Source organism: Prionailurus viverrinus, chromosome F1, assembly GCF_022837055.1.
Source record: "Prionailurus viverrinus isolate Anna chromosome F1, UM_Priviv_1.0, whole genome shotgun sequence".
Lineage (NCBI taxonomy): Eukaryota > Metazoa > Chordata > Mammalia > Carnivora > Felidae > Prionailurus > Prionailurus viverrinus.
Window position 1 is genome coordinate 21,702,484 of NC_062577.1, and position 16,518 is coordinate 21,719,001.

Consider the following 16,518-nt stretch of genomic DNA (forward strand, 5'->3'; position numbering starts at 1 on the left):
GGTTTCAGTTTTCAGCATATCTCTCATATTTTACTGAAGAAACTAAATTGACATTGAAATTGGGAGATGACACAGGCTCTCTCAGAAAAGAAAACTCATAGTTCAAAAACAAAAAAACAGGCACCTGGCTGGCTCAGTCAGTAGAGCATGTGGGGTTGTGAGTTCAAGCCCCACACTGGATATAGAGCTTACTTAAAAAAAAAAAAAAAAAAAAAACTTGAAAAAAAATTTTTCCTCATAATTTGCTATGTGTCCTGGTGTAAATTAATCAAGATACTTTCACACGGGGCACCTGGGTGGTTTAGTCGGTTAAGTGTCTGACTTTGGCTCAGGTCATGATCCCAGAGTTCACGGGTTCGAGCCCTGCACCGGGCTCTGTGCTGACAGCTCAGAGCCTGGAGCCAGTTTTGTATTCTGTGTGTGTCTCTCTCTCTGCCCCTCCTCTGCTCGTGCTCTGTCTCTCTTGCTCAAAAATAAATAAACATTTAAAAAAGAAAAGCTAGTTTCACATTTACAGCTACCTATAATACTAGTACAGAAACCTGTCATACCATTGTCCTAACTTTGTTATAATATACTTCTCCCATTTAGGAACATTCAACAAATATCAGTGGCCAAAGAGAAGCTAATCAAAGTATTCGACTTCATTTGCTACCATAGCACTGAAAAAGGTCTCTGGCTTTCATTAGGATTCCTCTGGTTACCTCATCTTTAAATCCATCAGATCTCTTTGACCTCAGTGAATTCATTAATATGATTTTATACCATTGCTGAGTCTGTGGAAACTCTACTCAGAACATTTGCTGTCATTTACCAATCTTGCTACATGGATTCCTAGATTCACTTTAGTAAGAAATAACGTGGAGTACTTCCCGTTTGCATATACCATCCAAATATATAACTTAATATAGTATTTTAAAATGTAAGCTAAAAATCATTCTACAGTAGCTTTAAGAGGTATTTTTAGATGAGAGAAAAAGGAGATGTGTCCTTTCCTGAAAGAGACACAAACAACCTCCTACTCCATCAGCATAATTTTCCCACTACATAGTCGGATGCGGGCACTTTACCAATTCTACTTCCCCACTGGAGATCAGCAATTAGTATTGAATCAATATTTTCACAAGGGACTATTATACACAAGACCTTCTGAGACTTGAAATATACATCAAAGTGTTTTAACTATAGACATATATCATATATAACTGCTTTACAGAAATTACAGGTCGCAAAGTGTACTTTTGCTCAAAGTAATGCATTTACCCACTTCCACTCAAATACACATTCACTCTTGCAAGAAACTGTGTAAATTAAATCATGTCCAAAGCCTGGGGAAACAATTAGGAAATGGATAAAAAAACTGTTCAGGCATTCTTATAAATTCACACAGATAAAACATTAGATATTGACTAGAACTGTTAACTTTTAAGGTGTCAGTAAATATATATATACACCAAAAATAAATAATGGAAAGAATAAGCTATGCAAATACCCATGCTACTCTGCACTCAGTGGTTAGGGAGCAAAGTACCTACTGAAGTGATTTTAAGAGATACAGTGAGATTGTTCATTATCATCACTGGGGAAATGCTTTATAACTAAGTTGTCGTTACCTATGTAAATGATAGACTTTGGGCCAGTTTTACAAACAACAGACTCCAAAATTTAGGATGTAAATAAAGGAGACAGCTTATCATGCCTTCTATGCTATATGTCACTTGTAGACAGCATGGGCTTACACCTCCAGCAAATTACTAACTCCTCTGGCTCTCATGCTTTGTATACTACCCAGATTCCCTAGTAATAAAAATGTGATTTAATGTTTTTGAGGGATACAGAGCATACACACATACACACACATGCATGCATGCATGCATACCATCAATCAAGCAGCTAAGCAGCATAGTTTAGGATAGTGATTTACAATTGGGTGTGCTCAGGTTGATTGTGCAATGTGTGACAAGTAATTTGTTTCTAACAATAAAGTACCAAAGTTGGCAGGTTATGATTCAATATAAAATTAAATAATCATCATTCTCATCCATTTACATTCCACCATGCTTTCCTAAGTGAGAGTCAAAGAGAGAAGTCAGCATCAAGAAGTCCTGGGAACAATACAGGACCAAAGCCTATAATACTAATACTATGTGTCTATGCAGCAATCCAACAAAAGTGAACTGGAATAGTGAGTCAAAACAACTATAATAACAAAGGTTAAAACCACCAGCAAAAGCTAAGCACTAAGTATCGATAGTTACTAAGATCACACAGAGACGTAACCAGACATTATATGCCTACCAATGAAAGAACAGACCACCAGCTATAGTCTTACTAATGTGATCAAATTAAATCTATAAACCCTCCGGTTGCAGCTGCCACTTTGCAGCAAACACAGAGGACAGGGAAACATGTTGCAATGCACCATGAGTGAGCAATTAGCAAACCCAGACTATGGGAAAGTACACAGGTCCAACTGCCCAGATTCTTTAACAGGAAAATTGCTAAGAAAAGAAAGGGATAGAGGCAGAACCAATACATCAGGGCTAGTAAGCTACTGGTCTGTGAGCCAAATCTGAACTTCTGTTTTTGTAAATAAAGTTACATAAGAACACGGCCACACCCACTTGTTTATGTATTGTCCATGGCTGCTTTCACACTAACATGGCAGAGCTGATGAGTTGTGACAGAGACAAAAGGGCCTGTGAAACTTACAGCCTTTGCCATCCAGAGCTTTATGGAAAAAGTGTGCCAATCTCTACTGCAGATTAATGGAGATTTATAAGATACAAAAAAAAATTTAATGGGCAAAATTCATGAGACACAAAGAACTCTACAAATTTATTTGCAGAGATAAAGTTGATTTTAAATTTTATATGGAAAATAAAAGGACTAGTATAGCAAAAAAAAAAAAAAACAACTTTGTAAAAGAACAAAGTTGAAAGACTTACACTACTTGATTTCAAGTCTTCCTATAAAGCTACAGTAATCAAGACAGTGTGACACTGACATAAGGACAGACACACAGAGCATAGCACAGACTAGAGAGTCCAGAAAGAGAAGCACACACACGGTCAACTGAGTTTCAACACAGGTGTCACAGTAATTAAATCACACTGAACAACGGGACATGCATTTGCAAAAACAAAAAAAGAAAAAAAGAATCTTGACTCTTAGCTCACACCACATATAAAATTCAACTCAAAATTAACCACGGACCTAAAAGTAAAAACTAAAACTGTAAAATTTCAAAAGAAAACATAATTGAAAATTTTATGACTGTGGGTTAATAAGCACACACTTCTTACACAGAACCCAAAAATGACAAACTGTAAAAGAAAATAAAAAGATTAAATTGAACATCAATCAAAATTAAAACCTCTGTTCCTCTAAAGAAATTAGTAAAAGTCATAGACTAAAAGAAAATATTTTCAAATAAATATTTGATAAAAGAATTGCATCTAGAACACATAAAGAACTCTTACAATTTATGAAGAACACAATACAACCTTTAAAATGTAAGCAATAGATTTGAGCTGATACTTGACAAAGAAGAGGTATGGGTGGCAAATATGTACATGAAAAGATGCTCGGCATCGTTAGTCATTAGGGAAATAGAAATTTAAAGCCACAATGAGATATCACTACTTAATTGAATGGCTAAAGTTAAATAAACTGATCATCCAAATGGTTAAAACTAAATAAACTGATCATCCAAAATGATCACCCAACTGGAACTTTTATACTTTGCTGGTGAGTATAGAAAGTAACACAGTCACTTTGGAAAATAGTTTGGCAGTTTCTCATAAAGTTAAAAATATATTTACCATACGAACTAGTTAGTAATTCAATGCCTAAATGTTTACTCCAGAAAACTGAAAGCATATGTCTACACAAAGACCTATATGAGAATATGTACAGTGTTTTCATCCATAAAAGCCCCAAACTAGAAACAATCCAAATGCCCAACAACTGGCACCTGGATAAACAAATGGTGGTGCATCCACATAATGGAACACTACTCAGCAATAAAAAGGGGCACACTACTTTAGGCAACAGCATGGAAGAATCTCCAAAGCATTATGCTAAGGGACGGAAGCATGACACAAAGGTTATGATTCCATTGATATGACATTCTGGAAAAGACAAAACCATAGGGATTGATGACAGAGGAACATGAGGGAAGTTTGGGGAGAACTGTGTATTGGTTACATGACTATACATTTATTAAAAACTCACAGGTCTATTTCCCTAAAATGAGTGATTTTTACAATATATAAATTTTACCTCAGTAAGATTGACTTAAAAAAAGGCACAACTATACTACAGGGAAACACAAGTAAATTATTACTATAAAACTATGAATAACAGCTACTTTTGTGGGAAGGAGAGGGTTACGCTTGGAACAAAGCACACGGAAGGGGTTTGGGGATAGCTGAAAAGAGTTCTATTTCTTTGCTTGATGGTAGTTACAAGGATTCAAGATGTTTGCTATATAACTCAATCTATACATTTTTATTGTGCAGTTTTCTGTATCTGGTTTTATTTTACAACAAAGATTTAAGACAAGAAACAATGTGTTGGCAGGGATATGGAGGAAAGGGAACACTTGTGCACTGTCGGTGGGAATGTAAACTGGTGCAAACAGTATGGAAGACAGTATGGAGGTTCCTCAAAAAATTAAAAATAAATACCATATGACCCAGTAATTCCACTACTGGGTATTTACCCAAAGAAAATGAAAATACTAATTCAAAAAGATATATGCACCCCTAGGTTTACTGCAGCATTATTTACAATAGCCAAGATATGGGGTAACCCAAGTGTCCATCAATAGCTGAATGGGTAAAGATGTGTGTGTGTGTATGTGTGTGTGTGTGTATACATACATCATATATATGTAATATAAATGATGGAACATTACTCAGCCACAAAAAAAAGAATGAAATATTGGCATTCACAACAACATGGATGAACCCAGAAGATATTATGCTAAATGAAGCAAGTCAGAAAAAGATGAAAACCACATGAATTCACTTAAATGTAGAATCTAAAAAACAAAACAACAAACAGACATAAACCCAGAAATAGACTCATAGGTAGAGAACAAACTGGTGGTTGCCAGAGAGAAATGGGTGGAGGGTAGGCAAAATAGGTGAAAGGGATTACAAACTTCCAGTAATAAAATAAATAAGCCATGAGGATGAAAAGTGTAACATCAAGAATACAGTCAATAATTATATAACTTTGTATGGTGACACATGGTAACTACACTTACCGTGGTGAACATCTTATAATGTATATAACTGTCAAATCACTACGTTATACTAACATAATACCATATGTACTATACTTCAATAAAAAAAAACACCAATAAAATAGAACTCTAATAGCTATGAGACTTCGCTGCCTACTATGAAACCTTGGTTCAACTCACTTAATCCTTCATTATCTTTTGGAAACAGCAGAGTATAAATAAAGATACATTTTTAACCTCAGCTTTTTATATGTGAAATTGGGATAAAATACGTTCTCTATATACTATTTAGAATTTTAATACTGATGAAATGAGAGTATACTTAGGAATATACTTTGAAATATTGTAATGTCTACAATGCAAAATACTCTTACAACCACAAGTTATAATCTACAGTATCACTCCCCCTGCTTAAAGCCCTTCAGTGACACCATCCATCTGGCAGCAAGTTTTACAGTGTTCTTTGTGGAACCTAGGACTCAACAGACATGCTTCAGGGTCAGGGACTCATGTACATTGCACAGATTGTGCCTTGCACAAGAATGCCTGATGCAAGCAGGTCTGAAATCCGGCTTATGCTGCTTGCCAAGCCTTAAGTCCTGGTGAAGAGACTTTTGTCAGTCCAGGAGGAGTATCTCTAATTCAAAGGCACTCTCTGAGCTAGCTGTAGCCCTATTCAAAGACTCCCCCATAAGTTAATACCTTCTTTTTTGTCAAACAGTAACAATGTGCACTGTCTGAAAAGCTTCTGCATAGTTAAGACAAACCTCCAATGAGCACATCTTAGGTTTCTCTTTCCCTGGCTACAAATGGAGTTGAGCCATTTGAGTTCCTTTTCTGTGACTTGTCTGTTTCTGTCCATGTTTTTTGTTGGGTTGTTTTTCCTGGAGTCACATAAGTTATTCATATACTATGAATTTGTCAGTTATGTGTCAGTAAATGTCTTCTCCTACTCATGAAAACTTACATATTATGAGACTATAAACCAATAACCTTTTTTTGTAGTTTTGAACTTTATTTTTTTTTAAATATTATTTATTGTCAAGTTGGCTAACATACAGCGTATGCAGGAGCAATTTGCTAACAACCAGTAAAAGGGAAGGTGTAAATGCTAGAAGTCCCAGCCATTCTACCTCTAGACTTTCACCAGAGAAACTCTCATACATGACAACAAAGATATACTTATGAGGCTCTTCATTACAGTACAACCTTTGATAGCAAAAAATTGAAATCAGTGATGGCTTTCATAATCTAGGTAACCTTTTCCACCTCATTTCCCATACTTCCCTATTTTCTCATGAGTTCTATTTACTCATTTGTTCATCAGCTACCTTATCCAACATTATTAAGCATCTACTCTGAACCAGACACCATGCATACAGCCAGGCAGTCATGCTTAATTACTTGTAGCTGTCCTGCTAAAACATGGCCTCTTACCACCTTCAGGAGGTTTTTCCTGTCCTTCCTCTGGATCCTGCTACAACCTTCTATAAAGTACTTTTCCGTACTCGTACTCCATTATCCTTGTTATTCAATTACCTAACAATAAAATAAGTTGAGACAGTCCCAAATTACACATTTAATGAAATCTCAGAACAAAGGAGAATTGTTTTTATTAGATTCCATCCAACAATTACCAAAAAATGAAATAAAATTTATTTTCCACGCCAACATTTAGCGCTAGAACACTATTTTTAAGGAGATGTCTTAAGTACCATCTGATCTCATTTACATGTGGAATCTTAAAAAAAAAAAAAAAAAGTCCCTAGATACAGAGAACAGATTGGTGGTTGTCAGAGGCAGGGGGTAGGCAGTAGACAAAATGGGTTGAGGGAGTCAAAAGGTACAGGGTTCCGATAAAATAAATTATGGGGATATAATGTATAGCACGGCAACCACAGTTTATAATACTATATTGCATATTTGAAAATGGCTAAGAGAGTAGATCACAAAAGTTCTCATTACAAGAAAACAAATTCTGTAAACTACATAAGGTGACAGATCTTGACTAGGCTTATTGTGATCATTTCACAATATATACAAATACCAAATCATTATATTGTACTTCTGAAAGCTAATATGATGTTGTTTGTCACTTATACCAAAAAAGGGAGTTGTCTTGATTAACATGGTATCCCCAGTACTTAGATCACTGCCTGACACATAACACTTAATAAATATTTGGTAAGTAAAGACTAAAAAGCCTCAGCAATATTATATGACAAATAATGATGTTTAAAAATAAACACAGTGATTTATTATTGAGAAAAGTAAGAGCTGTTAGCTCTCTTATATATATTTTTATGGTGAGCTACCCTCACAAGGCCCTACCCAAATACTTTTTGGACATATCTCAATGAATTTCTTACCTATGCGAGGCTGCCAAAGATTTAAAGCCAACAATTTTCTCCTCTATGTTACTAATGAAGGAAAATTCCTACATTAACCACAAATGTCGGAAATTACAGCATTACTGTTAGATACATAACATTTTATATATAAAGCATTCATGGAAGTAAAAACAGATAAAAGTATGCCTACTACCTAAAATATCATTCCTGCTAAAGACCGAGGAACCATACCAAACACACATTCTCTCATTCACACACACAAATCTTTATTTGTTAAAGTTATTTGCATACTTTGAGTTGAGAAAATTTTATGCCATAAAAGGCATAATAAATCTAATAGGTGCTGAGCCTCATTTATGCTATTTTCTATATTATTATTCTACTGCATAATATAACTATGAATATTTATATAAAAACCAATATACAAAGACTTAAGCCCTCTGAGTTATTAAATGCAAGAGTGTAAAAATGGCTTACTAAGTTATCCTTTCAACTAATTCTATTTAAGAAGAAAACAAGCTTTATGCAATAAAGCTGGAAAATCAATAATCATCAGTTGGCAAGAACTAGAAATTAATAGGACTCAAATTTGTACCTCTAGACTTATGAAATCATTTTGATTCAAAGAGACTACTGATTTTATTTTTTAGGATTAAGTTCAGGTTAATTAAAAATGGTAGTTCCTTGTCCAAACAAATAATATAACAATAATACTAGATAATATAGTATTTGTTGCAATAACTAAAAGACACAGGGGGGAGTTTTAAGGAATGAATTATTAAGTCCTTTAGATATAGAAAGGCTTGGAAATCATGCTAGTGAAAAATACAAAGTATCAGTGATCAAATTTGATGTCAACTCTATCAACTATTTGTGATCCAAACACACAAAAAAATCTCACGATAAAGGGCCTCTAAGAGAAGGGTGTGAATAGCCTGATATATCAAAACACAATTCTCATAACAAATTATACAAAGCCATACAAAAATACTAATAGAAATCTAAAAATTAGTGTAATACAGTTTTATGGAATATAACAATAAAAATAACCAATTATAATAGCTTTGATTTGGAAGGGATCTTACATATTATCTATGGATAATCTAGACCCCTCAATAAAGGACAAAGAAACTGAAACCCAGAGAAATTAGGTATGTCACCAACCATCAAACAAAATATTAAGTGTCAGTGCCAAGACCAGAACCCAGGTCTTAAGGTTTTAGTCCAGTGCTCTTTTTATCTCGATCATAGTGAACTAGAAAAAACAGGTATTTATCAAAGTCCTTCATGTTGGAATTTAAGGTGCTATGCCATCTTCCACGCTTAATACACCTACCCAAATATAGCTATGTTTTTATTTGTCCTTTCTTCCTGACTCACAAGCTCAGAAGCTAGGATCCTCCTCCTTTAGCTCAATATTGATCTCAACTATTTCCTTGAATCCATCCCTTGCCATCTCTCAAGAATCTTGCTCCATGATGGGTGCCTGGGTGGCTCAGTCGGTTAAGTGTCCGACTTAAGGTCATGATCTCACAGTTCATGGATTCCATCCCCGCGATGGGCTCTATGCTAACAGCTCAGAGGCTGAAGTCTGTTTTGAATTTGTGTCTCCCTCTCTCGGCCCCTCCCCATTTCACACTCTGTCTCTCTCTCTCAAAAATAAACATTAAAAAAAAAATTTTTTTTAAGAATTTTACTCTATCAATAATTTTTTTACTCTTCTATTTTCAGCCTTTCTGAACGACAGTTCACAGGACAGCTGGCTTCCCTCAGAACAAGAGAGACAGAGTGCCCAAGATAGAAGCCATCGTCATTTGTAATGTCATCTTAGAAGTAACATCCCGTTGTTTCTGTCTCATTTTATTTGTTACAAGCAAGTCAATAAGCACAGACCACACTCAAGGACAGGGAATTACACAAGGGTGTGACTACCGGAGTACAGGAAGCCAGGTTAGAAGATGCCTGCTACAGCTTCTAAAGGAAAAAAGCAGGAAGGGGAAACTTGATAACCAGATACCAGGACTTCTGAAGCAGAAATTACGAAAATGTGGCACTGGCACAAGCATAGGTATATTGACAAATGGAATATAAAGAGAGCCCAGAAACAAGTCAATGTTTTGGGAAATGACAGAGGTGATATGTCAGATAATGAGGAAAGAAGGGACTATTCAGCAAATGCAAGTAGAAAAAAATGATTATCCACATGAAAATAAAGTTCCTCCAGTAACCCTCTGTTTGTTCTCCATATTTAAGTGTCTCTTCTGTTTTGTCCCCCTCCCTGTTTTTATATTATTTTTGTTTCCCTTCCCTTATGTTCATCTGTTTTGTCTCTTAAAGTCCTCATATGAGTGAAGTCATATGATATTTGTCTAGAAAGGAAATATTTCTTAACCCAGACACAAAGACATTGATTATTAAAAATATATAATATGATTATATTCAAATTAAGAACTGTTATTCATCAAAAAAATACCTGAAAACAGATTTAAAAACCGGGAAACAACCAAAATGATTATTATCAAGAATATATAAAGCACTCTTACAAGTCAATGAGAAAACTACAAATAATCCAATAGGCAAAGGATATGAACAGGAATTTCTCAAGAAAGGAAAAAATAAATATATAAATAAATGTTCATTATCAGAGATCAGAAAAATGCAAATGAACACTACCATGAGATAACTCATTCAACTGGCAAAATCTTAAAATCCGACAATACTAAATGTCAGAGACAATACTACTCCAAAATATCTTGTTTACATTGCAGGTAGAAAGTGAAGTGAGGCAACCACTTTGGAAAACAGTTTGAAATTATCCCCTAAAGTTGAACATTACAACACTCCATCATCAGGAGGGTGGATGTGAAAACTATGGTACCATCACACGATGGAATACAATACACATACAGAACAATGGGTGAATTTCAGCAGTATAATATAGAGTGCATAAAGTCAGCCTCAAAAGATTACATGCCCTTTATATAAGGCATATATATATGCCTTTTTCTGGGAAACAGAGAAGGAGGAGACCCACAAAGTTAGCTCTAAGTTACTGCCAAGAATCTAGTTTTGTTTTGGGAGGTCGATTTGGAGAATGTGTCATGAAATAAAGATATGTTTTCCAACTATGTGTAACCAAGATTTTTTAAAAAGGTTCCAGAAATGCATGACACTTTCTTTGATTTCAACTTGCAGGTTAATCACACTCTTCCCCAACATCTAAAGCAAATATTACCCGTACCATTTATTATGGTATATCTTAAAATATCTGTGTTTCAACTGTAAGGTCTTGCCTCCTTATAAGAATGAAGACATTTTCTGTTTCCTTAAGGACAGTATTTCTAACATATATATTCCTTCTCTGAAAAAGTCCTGACCATACAATAAGGGCTAAATACTTTTTAAATGTTTATATTTAACTCAGTCCTCAAATAGCCCAGAGTAAAGCTATGATCTCTGTACCCTATATTCCTTTAAAAATATTTACTACTGTGAATTTAATGATTCCTGGTGGAAAGGAAACAACCTGATAAAGACCAAAATCACCCGCCTACCTGTTATGGCTGAGGGAAGCACTGATGGGTGTAGGCACCACAGTCTGTAATCCTTCTCCTTCTATCTCAGTACCGACAAGGCAGATGAGCTGTAGATCTGGTAAGCCCACACAATTTACTTCATGCCAACTTTTACCTGAAAGTACATCATTGAATGGACAATAATGTTAATCAAAAATAAAAGATAAAATTCTAAACTTCCACCTAATACTCTGCTGAGCAAACATCACCCATAATATTACCTTCTCTTCACTTTCTAGTATTTTCTGTTACCTAGTAATTCCCAAAGTATATGAATGAAGAAATGCCATAGCCCAACCCAACCCTCCAGCCCCCCCACCACAGGCCCAACAACAAAACAATAAAACAAATAACTTACTCTCCATGAGGTCCAAGTAAACCAAGAATGCTATGTAAACTTGGCTGGCATCTCCTATATCTAATTCCATCATTTCTAAATACTGGAAATGAAAATGTAATTGTCAGAGAGGCGAGAATGTCTTAATATTTTCTTTCACTTGATCAATTACTCATGACACATATACAAAAAAGTAGAAGACTTTCTTCTAGGTACAGTGCAAGTTAGAAGGCAATTAATACCTGATCCCCATCTCTAAAAAAAAAAAAACAAAAAACCCTGAAATTGTTAAGGCAAACACATGCACACTTGCAACTGTTAGGCAAATAAGAACTCATGACAGTAAGTGATGAAAAACCAGTGTGTAGAATAAAAAAGAAACCATGACACAAGTCAGATCCACTCAGGTGGATCAGTTCATGAATGTTTCATGACAGAGATGGATACAAGTTGGGCCCTGAAAGGCAGATATGATTTGAGGAAATAGAGAAGTCAGGGTAACAGTGTGAATAATCACACACAGGTGGGAATAAGCCACACATACTCAAGGGCCTCTAAAGAAACCTATCTGCCAAGAATAGAGACTTTAAAAAAAATCATTAAATGTTTATTTTGAGAAAAAGAGAGAGAGAGAGAGAGAGAGAGAGAGAGAGAGAGGTAGAGTGAGTGTGAGTGAAGGAGGGGCAGAGAGAGAGGGAGACAGAATCCCAAGCAGGGTCCACTCTGTTAGAGCAGAGCCTGATGTGGAGCTTGAACTCATGAACCATGGGAGTCAAAATCAAGAGTCAGACGCTGAACCGACTGAGCCACGCAGGCGCCCCAAAACATTTTTTAAATAGGATTTCTGTTGCAGCATGTTTGTGGAAGCCACTATTTCCATGGTCTCTGTTTGCCTGTGAAGAAAGTCTGCTAAAATACCACTCCCACTTCGTTCAGACTTGCTGGTCAGCGCTGGGGGAGCATTCTTCAGTGGGCTATGCCTGCAAGGGAAGCCTGAGGTTTTCCAACTATCCCAGTGACTCAGTGGGTGAGCAGGCCTAAAGTAGAGGTGAGGCATCGGCAGACCCACATGGGTATAAACTTTCAGTCCTTTCTCCGACTAGCTTTGTCCTAAGTGTGTACAGGTCCGGGAGAACAGGGGTTTTATTAGTTGTCCCCCTCATACCTCGGATGTGTTTGAAAATGACAATGAAAAGGTGACTGGAGACCAGGTTGCAAGGGTCTTGAGAGTCAAACCAAAAGTTTGAATTTTACCCATAAAGAAACACTGAGGATTTCTAAGCATGAGACCAATATAATGAAATTGATGTTGCATACTATATATATTTTATATATACTATATAGTACTTACTAAATGTTCAGTGCTTTACATTAACTGATTTAATCCGGTAATGACCCTCTAAAGTAAGTACTATTACTATCCCCATTTTACAGATGAGGAAACTGAGGAACAATGAGATTTGAAAACTTCCCCCTGGCCCCCCTCAAAAAATCACAAAGCTGGTGACATAACAGGTTTTCAGAGTCCGGCAGTTACTCAAAGTCTCAGGCAGAGAACTATTGGGTTCATGCTTCTTAAGGGTGTTATGATTATTCTTTTTTTTTTAAATATAATTTATTGTCAAAATGGCTAACATACAAGGTATACAGTGTGCTCTTGGTTTTGGGGGTAGATTCCCGTGATTCATCACTTACATACAACACCCGGTGCTTAGTCCAACAAGTGCCCTCTCAATGCCCATCACCCATTTTCCCCTATCGTCCACCTTTCCAACCCTCAGTTTGTTCTCTGTATTTAAGAGTTTCTTATGGTTTGCCTCCCTCCCTCTCTGTATATATTTCTTCTCCTTCCCTTCCCCCCCAGTCTTCTGTTCTCAAGATCCACTCAAGTTTCTCAAGATCCACATATGAGTGAAAACATATGATATCTGTCTCTTTTTAGGGCACTGAGTAACATCTCCATGTTTGTTTTTCTCACCTTGACCAGGAATAAGGGGACAGAGGAGGAGGATAAAATCAAGAAAGAGAACATGAAAAGGGGTGAACTCTTTTCAGACTTCTATCTTCAAAAATGTTTCTTCCCTTGACTGTTTTTAGATAATTATCTATGACATACTGCTCCCCAGCAGAAGACTGCAATGGTACTAAAGTTACTAGACCCCTCTCTGAGATTCCTACAAAACCCCCATCTCCATTCACTGTCCGTTCATTGTTTGGGACATTACTGGTCCAAGGCAGCAATTTGCCAAACAGAAGCAAGCAAGGTGCTCTATCTTCTTTGCTGCTTTACCAAAAAATACACCCTTATTGTTAAGCAGTTTTGCTTTGGGGAAGTATTCAAATTTTAAAAGATATCAGAAAAATTAGGAATTCGCACTTCAGCAAAATCAACAACGGCACACTCTGGGCTCAATGCTAAGTGCAAACGTAGCTGTGCCTAAACTTTTATCTTCTTATGCATCCAAGGCTCGCAGACTGTTTTTGCTGTGGTTGTTGGGTTACTGCAAGGATTAAATGAGACCGTTCTCAGGAGGAGCCCTACGTTATTACTGGGCTCTGCCTTGAGAGGCGCTGGATTTAATGTCTTGCCCTGGAATGGCTGGGGTGTGTGTGTGTGTGTGTGTGTGTGTGTGTGTCGGAGGGTGGGGTGTCCGAGCAATAGTTCAACTCTGGCTGGGTGTGTGTGTGTGTGTGTGTGTGTGTGTGTGTCGGAGTGGGGTGTCAGAGCAATAGTTCAACTCACTGAAACCAACAAAAACAACAACTGGCTGCAACAGGCAGTGTGCACACGGGTCCCCCTCCGCGAGGTTCGCGCGCAAACTCGGCGCCAGGCCCCCCAAGGCCGTCGAGGGCCGAAGGGGCGGCGCGGCCTTCCACCTGGGGTAGGGGCCCGGACCGGCGCCCTGATCCTCTCGCGCCTTCTGACCTTAGGGTGGGTGCCCATCCAGGCGTCCTCCGGGGCCCATGAGTGGGCGCCGCCGCCGCGAACGCCGCCTGGGCCCAGGCCGCTGCAGCCCGGCGTGGGCTCGGCACCGCCGCGCTCCTCCATGCCGGGCTGGGCGGCGAGCCGGTGGTGCACCGCGCCCCGCGCCCGGCCGGAAGCAGTGGCGCGCGCGGCTGGGTTCCGCTTCCCCGGCGCGCGCTGCCTCCTGGCGGAGGGGCGCAGATCCTCAGAGGAGGAAAGTTCCATCAGCCCCTCCCTCCGGCCTGATCAAATGCGCTCTATAGTTTCCCTCTGCGCTCACTCAAATCTGGGCAGATGCTTGGGGGAAGAAAGTTCAAGAATACCCTTAGCCCAGAAGCTCTTAATTCTCCTTACAGCAGAGCTATTTGCAGCCCCGTTGAGAGAGTGGGGAATACTTCAGGCCTCTTTGCCTTCAGCATTGGCTCCAGGGCTCCTTCTCCTGAGAAAAGGAGAAGCCTCATTCATTGCCCTGTCATGTAAGTTTAAAGTGTGAAAGTCCATGAGATCTCTGTAGAAGAAAGTGGAAAGAAGAAAGACCAGACTGCCAAGGGCCATGTTTTTAGGCTGGATCCACCTTTCAGGATTAGAGGAGCAGAGCCTGAAGCATAGACTTGTTGAATGAGCCGTCAGAAAAGTAAGATGCAAAGCACAGTGAGTATGTGATGTGGAAGCCAAGGATGAGGAGTTTCAGATAGGCAGAGTAGGACATTTTAAGCATTTATAGCTTTACTGTGAGTGAAATGGGGAGACACTGGAAATTCCTGTTACGTTTGAACAGGATCCCTGTGACTGAGGTGTTGAGAATAGATCTTAGGGCGCAAGAGTAGAAAGAGGGACCTGTTAGGAGGCTGTGGGATTAATCAAGGTGACAAGTGACTCTGTAAGATTCAAAGTCCCAGGAGGGGATAAAATTCTGTTTTCAAACGCGACAAAGACGCTACCAGACCATCGCCCAGCAGAAAACATGTATAAAACTTGTACATAATGCTAAAGCAACTACCTGGATATACTAAAATGTGAACAGAAGCTTGCTGACTCTGGCAGGAAGGGCAAGTTTGCTTGGAAAAGGGCAGATGAGGAACTATACAAGGAAGTTCCCCTTTCCTTGGCATTCAGCTTGAAGATAAGTGCATTCCAGGAGTCAGGCTCAGCAGCATCAGGGGTACATGCAGAAAACGTCTCAGTTTTGTTTTGTTTTGTTTTGTTTTGTCTGGTGAACCAGAAGAACGAAGCCAGGAAACAGTGATGAAAAGACTAGAAAAATCCTGGAACGGAATGAGCCAGAGAGGGGGAATCCTCTAATTCTGCTCACATCTCTGACAGATCCTTAACCACCAGAAACAGAATCACAGCAGTTCAGTTACACACGAAATGTCTGAACTGAGACCAGAGCTGCTCCCAAGAGACAGAGTTTACAGTTCAAATCCATGCAAGAAAATTACCTGCAAAGAAAGTAACATTCATCATAGAAAAATAATAGAATCCAGAACCTCTACATTCTATCCTTCATAAAAGGGTGATTCAAAATTACTGACATACGAAAGTCAAAATGGATCCCATTTTTTAGTCTGACTCTGGGATGAATCACATGTTGAAACTGACAGATAAGGATTTTAAAGTAACTATTATTACTCTCCTCAATAAAATAAAACAAAACATGTTTTCAGTAAATAAAATCTTGGGAGACAAAAATCTCATGAGAGAGAAAGAGAGAAAAGAACCAAATGGAAATTCTAAAAATCAAAATTTCACAAATAAAAAACTTCACTGGGTAGATTTAACAGCCAAATAGAAATTACAGAGGAAAAACTAAGGGAACTTGAAGGTAATCATCTAAGAAATCATTCAAGGTGAACAACAAACGAAAGTCATTTAAAAAAATTTAACAGAGCCTCGGAGACCCGCTATATGACATCAAACAATCCAGCATACATGTAAATGGACATACCAGAAGGAGAAAAGAAAGAGAATAAGGCAGTGAAACAATTAAAGAAAAAAAAAATTGCCCCAAATTTGATGAAAGAGAAATTTGCACA

The 16,518-nt window shown here is 37.9% G+C and overlaps 1 protein-coding gene across 1 annotated transcript in view; it reads right to left on the reverse strand.

The window, feature by feature from the left end:
- TSEN15 (tRNA splicing endonuclease subunit 15) overlaps positions 1 to 14,604 on the reverse strand; it is a 29,366-nt gene extending 14,762 nt beyond the window's left edge. The window contains exons 1-3 of the mRNA XM_047840396.1: positions 14,444 to 14,604; positions 11,539 to 11,620; positions 11,160 to 11,295 (exon numbers count right to left, since the gene is read on the reverse strand). Of these exons, the coding sequence (XP_047696352.1) occupies positions 11,160 to 11,295; positions 11,539 to 11,620; positions 14,444 to 14,566 (341 nt within the window). The 5' untranslated portion in view covers positions 14,567 to 14,604. The remainder of the gene's footprint in view (positions 1 to 11,159; positions 11,296 to 11,538; positions 11,621 to 14,443) is intronic.
- Positions 14,605 to 16,518: the final 1,914 nt, after the last annotated feature.